At 42.9% G+C, this 16,684-nt stretch overlaps 2 protein-coding genes across 3 annotated transcripts in view; one reads left to right on the forward strand and one right to left on the reverse strand.

Moving 5' to 3' along the window:
* The first annotated feature begins 1,045 nt into the window (after positions 1–1,045).
* Positions 1,046–8,068, forward strand: LOC311105337 (transcriptional activator protein Pur-alpha-like). The gene has a single exon (XM_084147457.1). The coding sequence runs from the start codon at positions 1,090–1,092 to the stop codon at positions 1,930–1,932; it is 843 nt and encodes a 280-aa protein (XP_084003583.1). The 5' UTR covers positions 1,046–1,089; the 3' UTR covers positions 1,933–8,068.
* Positions 8,069–9,694: 1,626 nt separating this feature from the next.
* LOC311105327 (PH and SEC7 domain-containing protein 2-like) overlaps positions 9,695–16,684 on the reverse strand; it is a 51,459-nt gene continuing 44,469 nt past the window's right edge. Inside the window, exons 13-16 of one of the 2 annotated variants that reach the window (XR_014610242.1) lie at positions 16,295–16,439; positions 15,948–16,091; positions 10,694–12,077; positions 9,695–10,322 (exon numbers count right to left, since the gene is read on the reverse strand). Coding sequence is in view for 1 of the 2 variants with exons in the window: in XM_084147444.1 (XP_084003570.1) it covers positions 11,859–12,077; positions 15,948–16,091; positions 16,295–16,439 (508 nt within the window). In the remaining variant the exon portion in view is untranslated. Of the gene's footprint in view, positions 12,078–15,947; positions 16,092–16,294; positions 16,440–16,684 lie in introns of both variants that reach the window. The other variant, XM_084147444.1, reaches the window with a different exon arrangement.

Raw genomic sequence — 16,684 nt, forward strand, 5'->3', positions numbered from 1 at the left:
AACAGCGCGCTCCCTCCAGCCTCGTCCCCTGCACCCCTCAAACACGAGCGGCTTACGTGAGCAAACATCACCTGCCCGGCCACTGGCGTCCGCTACCACTTCCTGCGCAAACACACTAATGACCGGAGCCGCGCACCCAACACCTCTCACCTCAGACCACTGACCACAGGTCAGAGAAACCGCCCTGAGTCAGAACCACGGGCGACCATGATAGCAGCAGCATATGGTTCGGTCGCGGTTCGGTTTAAAAAGATCCACCAATCCCAACGCTTAGAGGAGTGCGTACTGAACCACAGGGCTGGCGATTCAGAGAGGAAGTATAGAGAGACACCGCTACACTGCGGCTAGCGCGATGACTAACGCTGCGAAAATCTCAATAGCTCCATTAGTAGCCTATAGCACGGCAACCTGTGAGTTGGAGACCACTCTTTCTGTCTAATCTGGCCAAACCACTGGTTACTATGCAGCCAAAGCCAAACAGGCAACCCCCACGGAATGATACCCAACAGCCGCTTCACCTATTGAAAGGCACCGGGTCCTGCGGGCATGTTCATACAGGGCTGGAGATTTCTGCACCAAAAGACATGTGGCCACATGTGAGAATATCGATTGCCAGCATCGAAGTAAAGGGGAAGCCACATGTGCCAGAAGGATACTCGTGATCTTTCTACAGGATAGGTGGATGCATCTTCTCAAACCCCCAACAGTGTGACGAAAGATGGCTCATACACTATGTCATACACAGCTTCATGGTGGTGGCTCACAAGGCATTTTCCTCCCTCACAATATGCGAATGTTATATTACTAATAGGAAATGAAAATCAGGGACATTATAATTATGCATTGCATCATCACACATTATGAAAAGCTTCAATTTAGTTGAAACGTTACTCAATTCTATACAGCTGCTGCACAGTTTAGGCGCAAACGTGTATGTCTTGAACACACCCCTCTGCAGAACTACAGTTGGCTACTTTCATGTCCTTTCTAAAGCGTAGAGCTCTCGCGATATCGGCGGAGTGGTTGACGGGCAGTCGAGGTTGCAGCAGGCTGAGGGAGACGGTGGAAGGTAAGCAGGGAGGCAGCATCATGGCGGACAGAGACAGTGGCAGTGACCACGGAGGGCTGGCCACAGGCCCCGGCTCGCTGCCTCCGGGCGCGATGGGCGCCGCGGCAAGACTCCAACACGACACCGAGGAGCTCGCGTCTAAGCGAGTCGACATCCAGAATAAGCGCTTCTACCTAGATGTGAAGCAGAATGCGAAAGGCCGCTTTCTAAAGATAGCGGAGGTCGGAGCTGGGGGAAACAAGAGCCGCCTCACTCTCTCTATGTCAGTGGCAGTGGAGTTCCGCGACTATCTCGGGGACTTCATCGAACATTACGCCCAGCTGGGCCCGAGTAACCCGGACATAGTGCAGGATGAGCCCCGGCGAGCCCTCAAGAGCGAATTTCTAGTGCGAGAGAATCGCAAATATTACATGGATCTGAAAGAGAACCAGAGGGGGCGGTTCCTCAGGATCCGTCAGACCGTTAATCGGGGTCCCGGATTGGGAAGCGCACAAGGCCAGACAATCGCGCTTCCAGCGCAGGGACTTATCGAGTTCCGTGACGCTTTGGCCAAACTCATCGATGATTACGGTATGGACGAGGATCCAGCCGAACTACCCGAGGGCACATCCTTGACTGTTGACAACAAGCGCTTTTTCTTCGACGTGGGTTCCAACAAGTACGGAGTGTTCATGCGGGTCAGCGAGGTTAAGCCTACCTACCGGAACTCCATCACTGTTCCGTGCAAAGTGTGGTCCAAATTCGGCAACACGTTCTGTAAATATGCCGAGGACATGAGAAAGATCCAGGAGCGGAGTAGAGAGAAACGGGCCTCCGAACTCCTACCGGAGGGCCAACATGGTGATGACGGGGACGATGATTGACGGATTACCGGCTTGAGCAGAAATAAATAACAACAAACAAGACTTTATAATCAGACTTTTACTGTAAAATATAAAGAGAGAATTCCAAGGGAACCACCCCACACACAACCTTCACAGTCAGATTGGCAGTACTGTCTCGTCGCTCATTGCTGGATGTCACCCACTTACCAACCATTTTAACAGTAAGCCGCTGCTATCAATAACTGTTTGAACTGTAACATATGAACTGTTTCCTACTTGATTTAAATGACAATGAACAGAGTGTTTATTCCTCTAACAAACAAACCGATTTTGCACACGTCCATGCTATTTCGAAAAGGTTTCCAAAGTGCAAAAAAAATAAAATACAAAATAAAAGCCGGGGTATAAGCCTACATGGAAATTACGACGATCTCCATGTAAATAAACATTTGACATCAGCACAAAGAGAATATATAAATTACTTAACCAAACCAAAATCTGAAATCAGATGTAGTTTCTTATTATAAGGTACGCAGGAAGTAAAAATGAAAGCGCTATCCATTCATGTGTACTGCAGAACGCAACGCACAGGCTGAATAAATAGCCAATATGCCTATATCTCTTTTTAAAAGGCATTTGAGAAAGTAATAGTGTTTTATTTGATCGAAAATGTAGCGATGAAAATCGTTTCTATCATGTCATAGGCCTTCATTATGGAGTCTTTATAAATGAGGAGAGGAGAGTCTAAATACTTTTGCGCTTCTATATAGGCCTAAACGGGATAAAATCATCTTTACTATTGAATATCAACCCCTTTGCACCATGTCCATTCAAATTTGGACCAATGGTTAGATGAAAAAAAGTGCTAACCTAGATATACTAATTATGATTTTGTGAATCAGCTGTATTTAAATCCTAAAATGCCCACGTTTTCTGTGGGCGAGTTTAATTTTTTGGTGTGGGGGGTGGGGGGGGGGGTAATGGTGTGGAAAACGAGATGCTCAACCGGTGATGGGAGCGCGAGATGCGTGAAAAGACGCATCAGCGCACGCGGCTACATGCATGCTGAGCCGCGAGGGCGCATCCTCTCTGACGTCAGAACAACCTGGTGCCTTATACACTCCACTTGTTTATGTGTTTCACATTGGGGTCGATGTTATCTCTCGACCACTGTATGTTTTCATTGATGAGTACTGTACTGCAGTATGGCTATTGGTAAACACTAACTAGCCAAACCAGAGGCCCTTTTCTGTAGTCTGTCTCCCTCCACAGGTGAGGCGAGCAGAGAATGGCCTCTAGAACACCGACAGCAGCAGCACTTCTAATGTGAGCATGGATAGTCATCAGAGATGTGGGGTTGAGTCTGTCCACCTCTTGCACCATGTAAAATAAGATGGGTTGTAACTGGATGTGTACAGTTGTCAGTCAGTCAGTGGGGATGAGATCGAGACAGATGATGGATGGATGCCCTAAGAGCCCCTTGTGAGGTTTTTTGGATGTAGGCCAAAAGGCCAAGGCAGTATCTTTCTATGGTGCTACAGCCCCAATATAATTCAAACTAGATCGGGCTTGCTGGTCTAATTTGTTACCTTGCATTATTTGATTTCTCAACGTTACTCTCCACATGATGTTGTCTGAGCAGCAGTCTCCCTCTACACAGGGTGATGACAGACACTGAGGACATAACATTATAGTGTGCAATATTGTACGTGCCAATCATGGCATTGTATGTTGTATAGACAAAAAAAAATACAAATATATATGTGATTGATATTTGAAAAGCATGAGGCTGAATTCTGCATTATTACGGAAATGTGAAGTCTTTCTCTGCACTTAAGTGAAAAGATGTCAAACTAGTGTGAGATTTCCCATCACTTTCATCTACAGTAACCCCACTGTGTTTCAGTGAGTGTAGGCAAGTTTCTGGCGTTTCTCTTTCCACAGAATCGCTACAGGGACATAACTACTTCCCCCCTCACAAATCAGATAGCTTATCTCATCTTCAAGTCAGTGTTAAAGGCAAAGTCCTCCCCCTTCTGTGTGTCTTACTACTCAATTAAATTATATCTTAACTTTTGTTTTACTTGGATAAAGTCAGAAGGAGAAAAGTTAAACGGAAATGACACGATGTCAACAAATTGACACGATGACAGAAAGAGTTGCCCTGACGAAGAAGTGACCAACCATTCTGCCTGGGGTGAAGATGGATCATTCTGAAAGTTACCCAGCATCCCTTTCTCTCAGTCCACCACTAAACAATGCCATAGAGGATTTCTTTAAGCGATGATTAACAATCAGCCAGCTAGGTTAACCATTAGTAGCCGGATTTAGACTATCACAGGGTGGCTTGGATTAGTTTAGTAGATCTAAACCTACTGTACTGTACTGCCATCAGACCGGCTGGCGTGATGTTGAAGACAGACTGAGCAGTAGTAGGTTGGTCTGCTATAATTCCACCAGCCATTTGGATTGGGTCAGAGTTACAAGTGTAAGAAAGAGGCCTGGAGATACATGGGTCCCTATGTGGGGCCCCTATTATATGGCCCTTTACTAGGCCAGCATTAAAGCTTCATTGGGTTTTTCTCCTCTTCTGGAGAATATTATATTCCCTAACACTGCCCCAGATTGTCAGAGATCCTTTGCATAGAGTAAAATCCACAGTTTATCTGCTACATTGTGCCCCACACATAGAGCACATTTGAGGCCAGAATTCAGTCAATACTGCACTAATGCTGTGAAAGACCAAATGCTATTTCTACACAGTACAGGCTTGATTGAATTCAGGCCTTAAATGCGAGACATGAAGACTGGAAATGTATACCACCTTTTTCACCACTCTCTTACTGGCCAATCTTAGAGATACTAATTATAACTCATTCAGCTCACGTTTTACATTTGTATGCCTCGCGCTGTAAAAACGCACACATTTTTGAAAAATATGAAACAAAAGTGATTCTTTTTTTTGTCAGTTCACAAGGTGCTATTGGGTACGTTCTGGTTCCTGAGTGGAGTGGTTCTGTGTAGTAGATTCTAGAACACTGCCTATTATAAAAGGTACAGCACAGTGTTTGGGTCAGAACCAACTGCCATGGTCCAGAGTGGATGACTTCACCATGTTGCTCACATTGCACAGTTAATCAATGGGGCACAAAATGGACGCCAGGTTGAAACTGAGCAGCAGCATGGCTAGTTCAGTTCAGTGTAACATTGGAGGTGGTGGTGATAGTGCTTGTGCGGTTTGCATCAGAGAGAGATGTCTTAGAATTTATGACCTATTAGAGGTGCTTTGTTCTTCTTATTTGTACTTAACAGTGGGAATGTGTATTTCCTGACCTGCGATCTAAACAACAGCTGCATGACCATGCTAACAACCTCTACCAGTCCCTTTGGAGGTGTGGTCTTCTGGAATCTCTCCCACTAGAATTCCAAAACAGATTCTAACTTCCATTCATTCTACCAAGCTGTTTAAAGATCCGTTCATCTGATGTTTGTTTTCTTCAGTTCAACTGATTTAGTTTCAGTGTTCTATTGTCGCTATGACGTTTCACTGGGCCTTCAAGTTCAGACCAATCACACACAGACAAAGTCTATAATATGGGCAAGGCCAATCACAATCTTGTTTGTGAAGCCAATAGTCATCTTGACCATTACTAGCTCAGCACGCATTATGTTTTGCACATACCAATGCAGAGTTCTTCATGTATGCAGATTGTATAGGCTACCGTTATGTACAGGGACGAGACATTGGGAAAAGGGGCTATAAAAGTCAGTGGGGAGGAAGGGGGTCAATGCACAATGAACATATCCCATGTCACCGTATGGTCTAACTACCCCTTTATCAATCCTATATTATATGTTGTACCTTTCAAAATATTTTATCTGTGGTGTGTGTGTGTGTGTGTGTGTGTGTGTATATATATATATATTGTTTGTTAAATATGATGATCCTTTCAGAAAAATCTAACACAGTATAAACAGGAAAAGCATATTGCTGTTTTTTTTCCTTTGTATTTTATACTTACAGAAAGCATTGAATAAAATGGAGAAATACTTGCACTTTAGATATATTAAGAAAATACAAAATCTGCATATTATTTTTGATAGGGATCTCACATTCAGAGAGTATAAATTACTTTCCAGGCTTTGTGACATTGCTGGACAGAGATGTATCGAGTTCTACTTATTTAAGTATATTTTGTCTGTGTTTCAGAAGGTTTACTAAAGTAAATTGCATGATAAAGTAGTGCTACACCAATATTGTTATTTTTTAGTTGGTAAAAATGTCTGAAAACTGTGATAACAGTCCACATGTCCCATGTATAACTTCTTCTCCCATACATTCTAGAGCAGTTCTTACTGAATTATGGCCTTTCCTGACTACATGACGATGGTGCTTAAATTGGCTTTGAAAAATCTGCTCATCCTACATTTGACATCATCATAACTTGCATCTTACTGTACTTCATTACTTTGTTTATGTACTTTCACTACCTTATTAAATTTATGTTGATGGAAAAAAGTGTGCTGTTTTGTACATTGTTGTTTTAATGTTGGAAAGCCTTTGTCTGAAAAATGACTAATTGCAATAAACCGTCATTCCTAATGCTCGTGTCATTTACAGAGTGTCTGGCTAAGTTCCACAGAAAAGATTAGTCGTCATGGTCCAAAATAACTTCAATTTAGAAGTACTGGTAGTGGCACCAATAGGCCTATCTGTTGGTGGAAGGTGAAGTCAGGCCCTTTCCAAGGTACTTGTGATGGCGTTATGCGACAAAGGTGCGGTCCATGGGCCTATGCGTGCGGTTTCGAGCGTGTGTTGTTAATGCACGAAGTTGGCGCTGTCAAAGGTGCTCAAGAATACCGTGTGCGTCGCATTGACAAAAATAGACGGGTTGGCTGACAACGTCACGAAAACAATGCATGCGCATCGATGGGGACGGAATCCGTGCTTTATGATTCTGAACTGTCAGATAGCTAGCAACAATGACAAGAAGGTGCCATGTGGGGAATCGTAGGTGGCTCGTTTCAGCAAGTTTTGTCTTGTTTTGACTGATTTCATGTCAATGCTAATATGGCTAAAATGTGCTAGGTAGCTAACCAACAACTGTAACAATGTATTTGAGAGACAATCAAATAAAATGTTATGTCACATGCTTGGTAAACAACAGGTGTAGACTAACAGGGAAATGCTAATTTACAGGCCCTTCACAACAATGCAGAGAAAAAAATAGAAATTATAGAAAAGTAATGAGTCCGAGTAGATGTGCAGGGGTACGAGGTAATTGAGGTGTATATATGTACAGTTGAAGTCGTAAGTTTACATACACTTAGGTTGGAGTCATTAAAACTATTTTCAACCACTCCACACATTTCTTGTTAAACTATAGTTTTGGCAAGTCGGTTAGGACATCTACTTTGTGCATGACACAAGTAATTTTTCCAACAATTGTTTACAGACAGATTATTTCACTTATAATTCACTGTATCACAATTCCAGTGGGTCAGAAGTTTACTGTGCCTTTAAACAGCTTGGAAAACTCCAGAAAACAATAATTTGAGTCAATTGGAGGTGTAGCTGTGGATGTATTTCAAGGCCTACCTTCAAACTCAGTGCCTCTTTGCTTGACATCATGGGAAAATCAAAAGAAATCAGCCAAGACCTCAGAAAAAAAAATGTAGACCTCCACAAGTCTGGTTCATCCTTGGGAGCAATTTCCAAACGCCTGAAGGTACCGCATTCATCTGTACAAACAATAGTACGCAAGTATAAACACCATGGGACCACGCAGCCATCATACCGCTCAGGAAGGAGACGCGTTCTGTCTCCTAGAGATGAACGTACTTTGGTGTGCAAATCAATCCCAGAACAACAGCAAAGGACCTTGTGAAGATGCTGGAGGAAACCGGTACAAAAGTATCTATATCCACAGTAAAACAAGTCCTATATAGACATAACCTGAAAGGCCGCTCAGCAAGGAAGAAGCCGCTGCTCCAAAACCGCCATAAAAAAGTCAGACTACGGTTTGCAACTGCACATGGGGACAAATATTGTACTTTTTGGAGAAATGTCCTCTGGTCTGATGAAACAAAAATAGAACTGTTTGGCCATAATGACCATTGTTATGTTTGGAGGAAAAAGGGGGTGGCTTGCAAGCCGAAGAACACCATCCCAACCGTGAAGCACGGGGGTGGCAGCATCATGCTGTGGGGGTGCTTTGCTGCAGGAGGGACTGGTGCACTTCACAAAATAGATGGCATCATGAGGAAGGAAAATTATGTGGATATATTGAAGCAACATCTCAAGACATCAGTCAGGAAGTTAAAGCTTGGTCGCAAATGGGTCTTCCAAATGGACAATGACCCCAAGCATACTTCCAAAGTTGTGGCAAAATGGCTTAAGGACAACAAAGTCAAGGTATTGGAGTGGCCATCACAAAGCCCTGACCTCAATCCTATAGAAAGTTTGTGGGCAGAACTGAAAAAGCGTGTACGAGCAAAGAGGCCTACAAACCTGACTCAGTTACACCAGCTCTGTCAGGAGGAATGGGCCAAAATTCACCCAACTTATTGTGGGAAGCTTGTGGTAGGCTACCCGAAACATTTGACCCAAGTGAAACAATTTAAAGGCAATGCTACCAAATACTAATTGAGTGTATGTAAACTTCTGACCCACTGGGAATGTGATGAAAGAAATAAAAGCTGAAATAAATAATTATCTCTACTATTATTCTGACATTTCACATTCTTAAAATAAAGTGGGTATCCTAACTGACCTAAGAGGGAATTTTTACTAGGTTAAATGTCAGGAATTGTGAAAAACTGAGTATAAATGTATTTGGCTAAGGTGTATGTAAACCCCTGACTTCAACTGTACATATATAGAGGCATTGTCGTGTTTAAGACTGTGTTGGTGTGTGTGGACGACTGTTGGTGTTAATTCCTTAGTGATGTGGACACCGAGAAACTTGGAAGCTCTCGACCCGCTCCACTACAGCCCTGTTGATGTGAATGGCGGCGTGCTTGGCTCTTCGTTTCCTGTAGTCCATGATCAGCTCCTTTGTCTTGCTGACGTTGAGGGAGAGGTTGTTGTCCTGGCACCACACTGCCAGGTCACTGACCTCCTCCTTATAGGCTGTTTCATCGTCGTCGGTGATCAGGCCTACCACCGTCATGTCGTCAGCAAACTTGATGTTGTTACAGTCGTGGGTGAACAGGAAGTACAGGAGGGGACTAAGCACGCACCGCTGAGGGGCCCCAGTATGGCGGATGTGTTGTTGCCTACCGTCAGGAAGTCCAGGATCCAGTTGCAGAGGGAGGTGTTCAGTCCCAGGGACCTGAGCTTGGAGGGCACTATGGTGTTGAACGCTGAGCTGTAGTCAATGAACAGCATTCTCACATAGGTGTTCCTCTTGTCCAAGTGGGAGAGGGCAGTGTGGAGTGCAATAGAGAGAGCGTCATTTGTGGATCTGTTGGTGCGGTATGCGAATTGGAGTGGGTCCAGGGTGTCTGGGATGATGGTGTTCATGTGAGCCATGACCAGCCTTTCAAAGTATTTCATGGCTACAGATGTGAGCACTACTTTGACAACAAGTGCTCATTGTGTCCACGATGTGGATGTGATGTATATTAGTGCTAAATTGTGAACTAGCTATGCATGCAAGTCGCCAATATTCTTTAACTCAAACTGAAAGACAACATTTTCCACATTATTTCCTCGCCTGTATTACATTTCTCTTATAGAAACATTGTGCTGAGGCAATATCTCTAGATAAATAATTGATAATAAAAACATCACCACCAATTTCTATTGTCTATAAAAGATGACTTTATGAAGCCCTGACTATAATAACTAGTAAAGATACCTTTCACTTTACATTGCCCAAAACAAACAGAACAACTATATAACATTTCCATTCTTTACAACAAAGTGCCCTAGCTTCCTTATTAAAAAATAAATAATAATAGTAATATTTTAGACAGGACCAGGAAAGTAAAAAACCTTCTCACAATTCTATATTACAACAGCACTGGTCTAACCTAAAACATTGGGAAAACAATGGTTAGCACAACAGCCAAAGTGACAAGGTCGGTCCTCAGAGTAAGAAAGACATAACTAATAATGTATAAAATGGCAGTTCTGATCCGAATTCCACTTCAGTCAACAGAACTAAGGATCTCTGATCCAGTCTCATCCCTATGGAATACAAAAAACACAGCATCTATATAGGCCCTGTGTTTGGTCTGACCGTGCAAAGATTCCGTACCGCTTTAGTGTGGAGAATGGGATAATAAGAATTAGGGACACTATCCCATCTGAAGTCCAGTCAGGAGAGGAGGAGAGAGAAAGACAAAGAGAGGGGGGTGAAGAATAATGCAGTCCAGCAGAACCACTGCCCTCCTTCCTCCCTCCAGCTTTCCATGGTTCCTTCCTGGAGAGAGAGAGAGCTGGGTTAGTCTCCTCTCTCTGGTCTCCCATATGAATATGATGCTACACCACGTGTACCGCTATGTTATGTTCACCACTTCCTCTACTTCCTCTGCTGCTTTGTCTTCCAGTCTTTTATTGTTTTATCTGCAATCTGATGATGATATGACAGGAAGATGAGCCAGCTCCAACTCAGGGAGTGACGTCTTCTCGTCTTCTGCATCAAAGCATACCAATACAGAACACAGATCCTTTAACGTTAGACCTACTTCCTTTAACCCTTAACCCCACATCCACTGGCCATCCCTCAACCTCAAACACACACACACACACACAGTACTTAATCAAAATATTCAACAACAGTTTTTTGCTTACACCGTTACTCCTCATACTCAGTCAATGTCCTCCACCCCAGCTTCCACTCAGCGTAACAGCAGTACAGGTGTCCACTCAGCGTAACAGCAGTACAGGTGTCCACTCAGCGTAACAGCAGTACAGGTGTCCACTCAGCGTAACAGCAGTATAGGTGTCCACTCAGCGTAACAGCAGTACAGGTGTCCACTCAGCGTAACAGCAGGACAGGTGTCCACTCAGCGTAACAGCAGTACAGGTGTCCACTCAGCGTAACAGCAGTACAGGTGTCCACTCAGAGTAACAGCAGTACAGGTGTCCACTCAGCGTAACAGCAGTACAGGTGTCCACTCAGAGTAACAGCAGTACAGGTGTCCACTCAGTGTAACAGCAGTACAGGTGTCCATTCAGCGTAACAGCAGTACAGGTGTCCACTCAGCGTAACAGCAGTACAGGTGTCCACTCAGCGTAACAGCAGTACAGGTATCCAGACAGTAACATAGAACTAGGGGTTATACAACATGGCACAATGCTTTCATTCAGTCTGATATCATATATGAAGCTCAGGTTCAAGTGAAAGAAGAAATCTACAATAAATAAATACATATCAATAATAAATAGTCTACACAGCAAGGAGTTGATCATTATAACAGTTCTGAGAGTCTGAGTAAGTGTTCTTCATCATCATACAGTAGGTGTGTTACATAGGCCTGCTCAGTAGGCCTGTTCAGATACACTGAGCCTCCATGCTCTATATGGTCCAGAGAAACCGGTTGAAGGCTCAGGTGAGAGTGACTACTTGATGCTACTGTGCCCCTCCACCCTGAAATCCACCATCCACCTCCTCAAACCAAAACACTCCACACTTCCTTATGATGTCACTTCCTTTATACAGGTAAGTCCTCTCTCCTCTTTCATCCTTTTTTCCACATCTTTGTGTTCTCTGTTATAAGTGTTCTGATAAGCACTGCCAGCGACAATTAGCTGTTGGTTAAATAACACCAATAATACTGTAGAGCTGGAACAACTATTACCGCTTTACTGTGAAATGAAATAGGAAGGATGGAGGATTTGGGGGAGTCGGTTGGATATGAGGGTCCAGTGCTTAGGCATTAAGGGGAGGTGAGCCCTTTGGCTCAGAGGACAGTTACAGGGGGGTGCATGATGATGTTTTTAAGGGGGTCTCCTCTCAACTCCGCTGGCCCGGGGCAGTGCGTCCGGAGGCCTTGCCATTGAGACTGTGCTGGCTGATGGAAGGAGAGGACTGGGTCTTCCGGAGGTAGCCCTCGCGCCCCCCTAGGCCCTCCCAGATCCCGCTCATCACGCTAGCCTCTATCTTCTCCAGGTCGTCTGTCTCTGCCCTCATCTTGGCCTGGAGCAGGTTTATATACGTCTCATACCGACTCTTCTGCAATGGAGAGAGAGGGGGAATGAAGATGATGTGACTATAAATATGCATATATCACACATATGGCTAATTTAACACATAGCTATTACACAATGCTCCCCTACAGAGAGAAAGAGGATGAATGTCAAATTAACTCATGATGGGGGAAAAACACAGAGAAAGGGAATATAGGACATTGATATCGTGATTCTGTCACAACTATAACACAACAACAGCACATCTATTTGAGATTTACACAGACCTATGCACAGAGAAACAGTTACACAGAGAGAGAGAGAGAAAGAGAGAGTGAGAGAAAGCGAGAGAGAAAGAGAAAATGAGAGAGAAAGAGAGTGAGAGAGAAAGAAAGCGAGCAATGATATTAATTAACAATAATATTGTTACGAATGTGCAAATTGTCCAAACAGATCCGCAAGGTAGATGGATTATTCAAATGTTTTTATTGGACCATAAACAGATTTGGCTCATTAATCTATATGGTCCAAATAATGATGATCCACGCTTCTTTGAAAATACATATCATAATTTATCAAGCCTACAAGCAATACAAGACTCTATTATTATGGTGGGAGATTATAATACGGTTTTAAATACATCAATGGACAGTAAAGGAAATCACACTACAAACTATCACCCTCATTCACGAATATCATGGATATATTGGAAATAGTGGATATATGGAGGCTTAAATATCCTGACCTAGTGAGATATACATGGCGGAGACTCAATCAAGCTAGTTGTCTTGACTACTTTCTTAAGTCCTTCTCGCTGGCACCAAAAGTTTAAAAAGTGTTGATAGGGGACAGAATGCGGTCGGACCATCAAATAATTGGCATATACATTACTCTTACAGAATTTCCACGTGGGAGAGGATATTGGAAATGTAATCAAAGCCTATTGGATGATAAAAACAAGTTAACTAGGACAGAATAATTTATAACTGACTTTTTCCCGATATAACATAGGTACAGCAGATCCCCTTATTGTATGGGGCACTTTTAAATGTGCCTTTAGAGGCCATGCAATTCAATACTCATCTTTAAAACAAAAGCAATTTTAGGTCAAAATAGTTCATATTAACAAAGGAAATAGAAGGACTAACAGAACAGATAGATAGCAATAAGAACTGTAACATAGAGGCACAGAATAAATTAGAGGAAAAACTAAAATAAATGGAGGAACTTATTCAAGAAAGATCAAGTGTAATATATTATAAAAATAAAGCGAACTGGACAGAATATGGGGAACAATGCACCAAATTATTTTTGAATCGCCAACATAGAAATGCTACCAAAAATAATTTACTGAAACTTCTTACAAATTATGGACTCACCCCTGATTCACCAAACTATATTTTGAAAGAGGAAGCAAAGTAATTTAAGCATATGTTTTCGTTTCAGTCTCCTCCATCTCCACTAACCGAAGTTAATTGTATTGATTATTTTTCTATTAATAATCTAAAATTAACAGCTGTACAGAAAGATTCATGTGAAGGCCAAATTACAGAGGAGGAACTTATTGATGCAATTAAAGCCTTTAAGTCCAGGAAAACTCCAGGGATGGATGGCATAGAGGACCGTTAAATGGTAGATTATCAGATCCTCAACAAGAAGGTCTGATTTCATTATTACTGAAACAGGACCCAAGTGGTAAATATAAAGATCCAGTCCATAAAAAAAATTGGAGGCCCCTTACACTTCAGTGTTGTGATGCAAAAATTCTGCCAAAATGCATAGCCCAAAGAATAAAAAAGGTATTGTCGGATACTATTCATCCTAATCAGAAAGGTTTTTTACATGGACGATACATTGAAAATACCTGTCTATTTGTGGAAAAATCCCCCTGATTAACTCTTTAGTTATATCCCAGTTTAACTATTTGCTTATGGCCTTGCCTACACCTAGTGACTTGTTTTTTTAATTATATGAGCAAAAAATATTCCATTTCATTTCGAACTGCAAGCCAGACAAAATTATACAGGCCTATTTATATACAGTGAGGGAAAAAAGTATTTGATCCCCTGCTGATTTTGTACGTTTGCCCACTGACAAAGAAATTGTCAGTCTATAGGTTTTTTTTAACAGTGAGAGACAGAACAACAACAAAAAAATCCAGAAAAACACATATAAAAAATGTTATAAATTGATTTGCATTTTAATGAGGGAAATAAGTATTTGACCCCTCTGCAAAACATGACTTAGTACTTGGTGGCAAAACCCTTGTTGGCAATCACAGAGGTCAGACGTTTCTTGTAGTTGGCCACCAGGTTTGCACACATCTCAGGAGGGATTTTGTTCCACTCCTCTTTGCAGATCTTCTCCAAGTCAATAAGGTTACGAGGCTGACGTTTGGCAACTTGAACCTTCAGCTCCCTCCACAGATTTTCTATGGGATTAAGGTCTGGAGACTGGCTAGGCCACTCCAGGACCTTAATGTGCTTCTTCTTGAGCCACTCCTTTGTTGCCTTGGCCGTGTGTTTTGGGTCATTGTCATGCTGGAATACCCATCCACGACCCATTTTCAATGCCCTGGCTGAGGGAAGGAGGTTCTCACCCAAGATTTGACGGTACATGGCCCCGTCCATCGTCCCTTTGATGTGGTGAAGTTGTCCTGTCCCCTTAGCAGAAAAACACCCCCAAAGCATAATGTTTCCACCTCCATGTTTGACGGTGGGAATGGTGTTCTTGGGGTCATAGGCAGCATTCCTCCTCCTCCAAACACGGCGAGTTGAGTTGATGCCAAAGAGCTCAATTTTGGTCTCATCTGACCACAACACTTTCTCCAGTTCTCCTCTGAATCATTCAGATGTTAATTGGCAAACTTCAGACGGGCCTGTATATGTGCTTTCTTGAGCAGGGGGACCTTGCGGGCGCTGCAGGATTTCAGTCCTTCACGGCGTAGTGTGTTACCAATTGTTTTCTTGGTGACTATGGTCCCAGCTGCTTTGAGATAATTGACAAGATCCTCCCGTGTAGTTCTGGGCTGATTCCTCACCGTTCTCATGATCATTGGAACTCCACGAGGTGAGATCTTGCATGGAGCCCCAGGCCGAGGGAGATTGAAAGTTATTTTGTGTTTCTTCCATTTGCGAATAATAGCATCAACTGTTGTCACCTTCTCACCAAGCTGCTTGGCGATGGTCTTGTAGCCCATTCCAGCCTTGTGTAGGTCTACAATCTTGTCCCTGACATCCTTGGAGAGCTCTTTGGTCTTAGCCATGGTGGAGAGTTTGGAATCTGATTGATTGATTTCTTCTGTGGACAGGTGTCTTTTATACAGGTAACAAGCTGAGATTAGGAGCACTCCCTTTAAGAGTGTGCTCCTAATCTCAGCTCGTTACCTGTATAAAAGACACCTGGGAGCCAGAAATCTTTCTGATTGAGAGGGGGTCAAATACTTATTTCCCTCATTAAAATGCAAATCAATTTATAACATTTTTGACATGCGTTTTTCTGGATTTTGTTGTTGTTATTCTGTCTCTCACTGTTCAATTAAACCTACCATTAAAATTATAGACTGATCATTTCTTTGTCAGTGGGCAAACGTACAAAATCAGCAGGGGATTAAATACTTTTTTCCCTCACTGTATATATATATATATATATATATATATATATATATATATAGGGGATTGGAAATAATGCAGACAATTACATTGATGGAAGCTACAATCTATCTGCAATATTAAAGCTGATCCACCCCCTAATTAAAAAAAAAAAAAAAAAGAGAGAGAAAGAGAGAGAGCGAGAGAGAGGGAGAAAGAGATGCAACATTTCTCCTTTGAGATAAACTACACACATTATGCAAAATGATGTGGGCCAGAAGTCTATCTGCCTGCCTGCCTACCTACCTAACTGCTGTGTCTCTTACCTCATATATGAGGTAGTGCTCTTTGATTCGGTACTCCTCCCACTCTCTGCTCTTGGGAGAAGGCGAGGGCGGGCTCTTCCTGTGTTCCTCCACCTCCATACTCATCTGCTTCAGCTTCCCCTCGTGAAACTGCAGCTGCTCCTCCTGCACCAATCGCAGCAACCCATCAACCAGCAGGCAGCAGTAACAGCCAATCACATACCACAATCAATCTAGGGTGCACTGTAAGGACCTATCAAACTATGCTATATTTGTGGCTGTGTGTACCGAATATGTGTGAGAGAGTGTGTGCATGCATTGTGCATGTGTGTGATTGCATGAACACACACAAGTTAATGTGTGTGTACCTGGTTTAGCCGGGTAGAGGAGGAGGGCAGTAGCGGTCTACAGAACGTCTTCATGGAGCCGATGGCAGCAGGAAAGGCCGGGGCAGAGAACAGAGCTGCTACCAGGTTAATACGGAATATCCACGACATCATCTCCTCCTCACTCCTACAGAGAGAGAGAGAGAGAGACAGGGGGGAAAGATAGATTTTTATGTGTCTGTGTGTGCTCAGTTGGTAGAACATGGCACTTTTAGTGTCAGGATTGTGGGTTCGATTCCCAGGACCACCCTGTCTACGTCAGATGTATGCATGCATGACTGTAATTCATTTTGGATAAAAGTGTCTGCTAAATGGTATACATGAATATTATTATATTATGAGAGAGATTATGCCACAAGTTGCGACAAAATA

The sequence above is a fragment of the Coregonus lavaretus genome, assembly GCF_964263955.1.
Source record: "Coregonus lavaretus genome assembly, chromosome: 29".
In the NCBI taxonomy this organism is placed as follows: Eukaryota; Metazoa; Chordata; class Actinopteri; order Salmoniformes; family Salmonidae; genus Coregonus; species Coregonus lavaretus.

What these genes read in the sequence shown, in the direction of transcription:
- LOC311105337 (XM_084147457.1), top strand. Translation starts at nt 1,090, where the DNA reads ATGGCGGACAGAGACAGTGGCAGTGACCACGGAGGGCTGGCCACAGGC.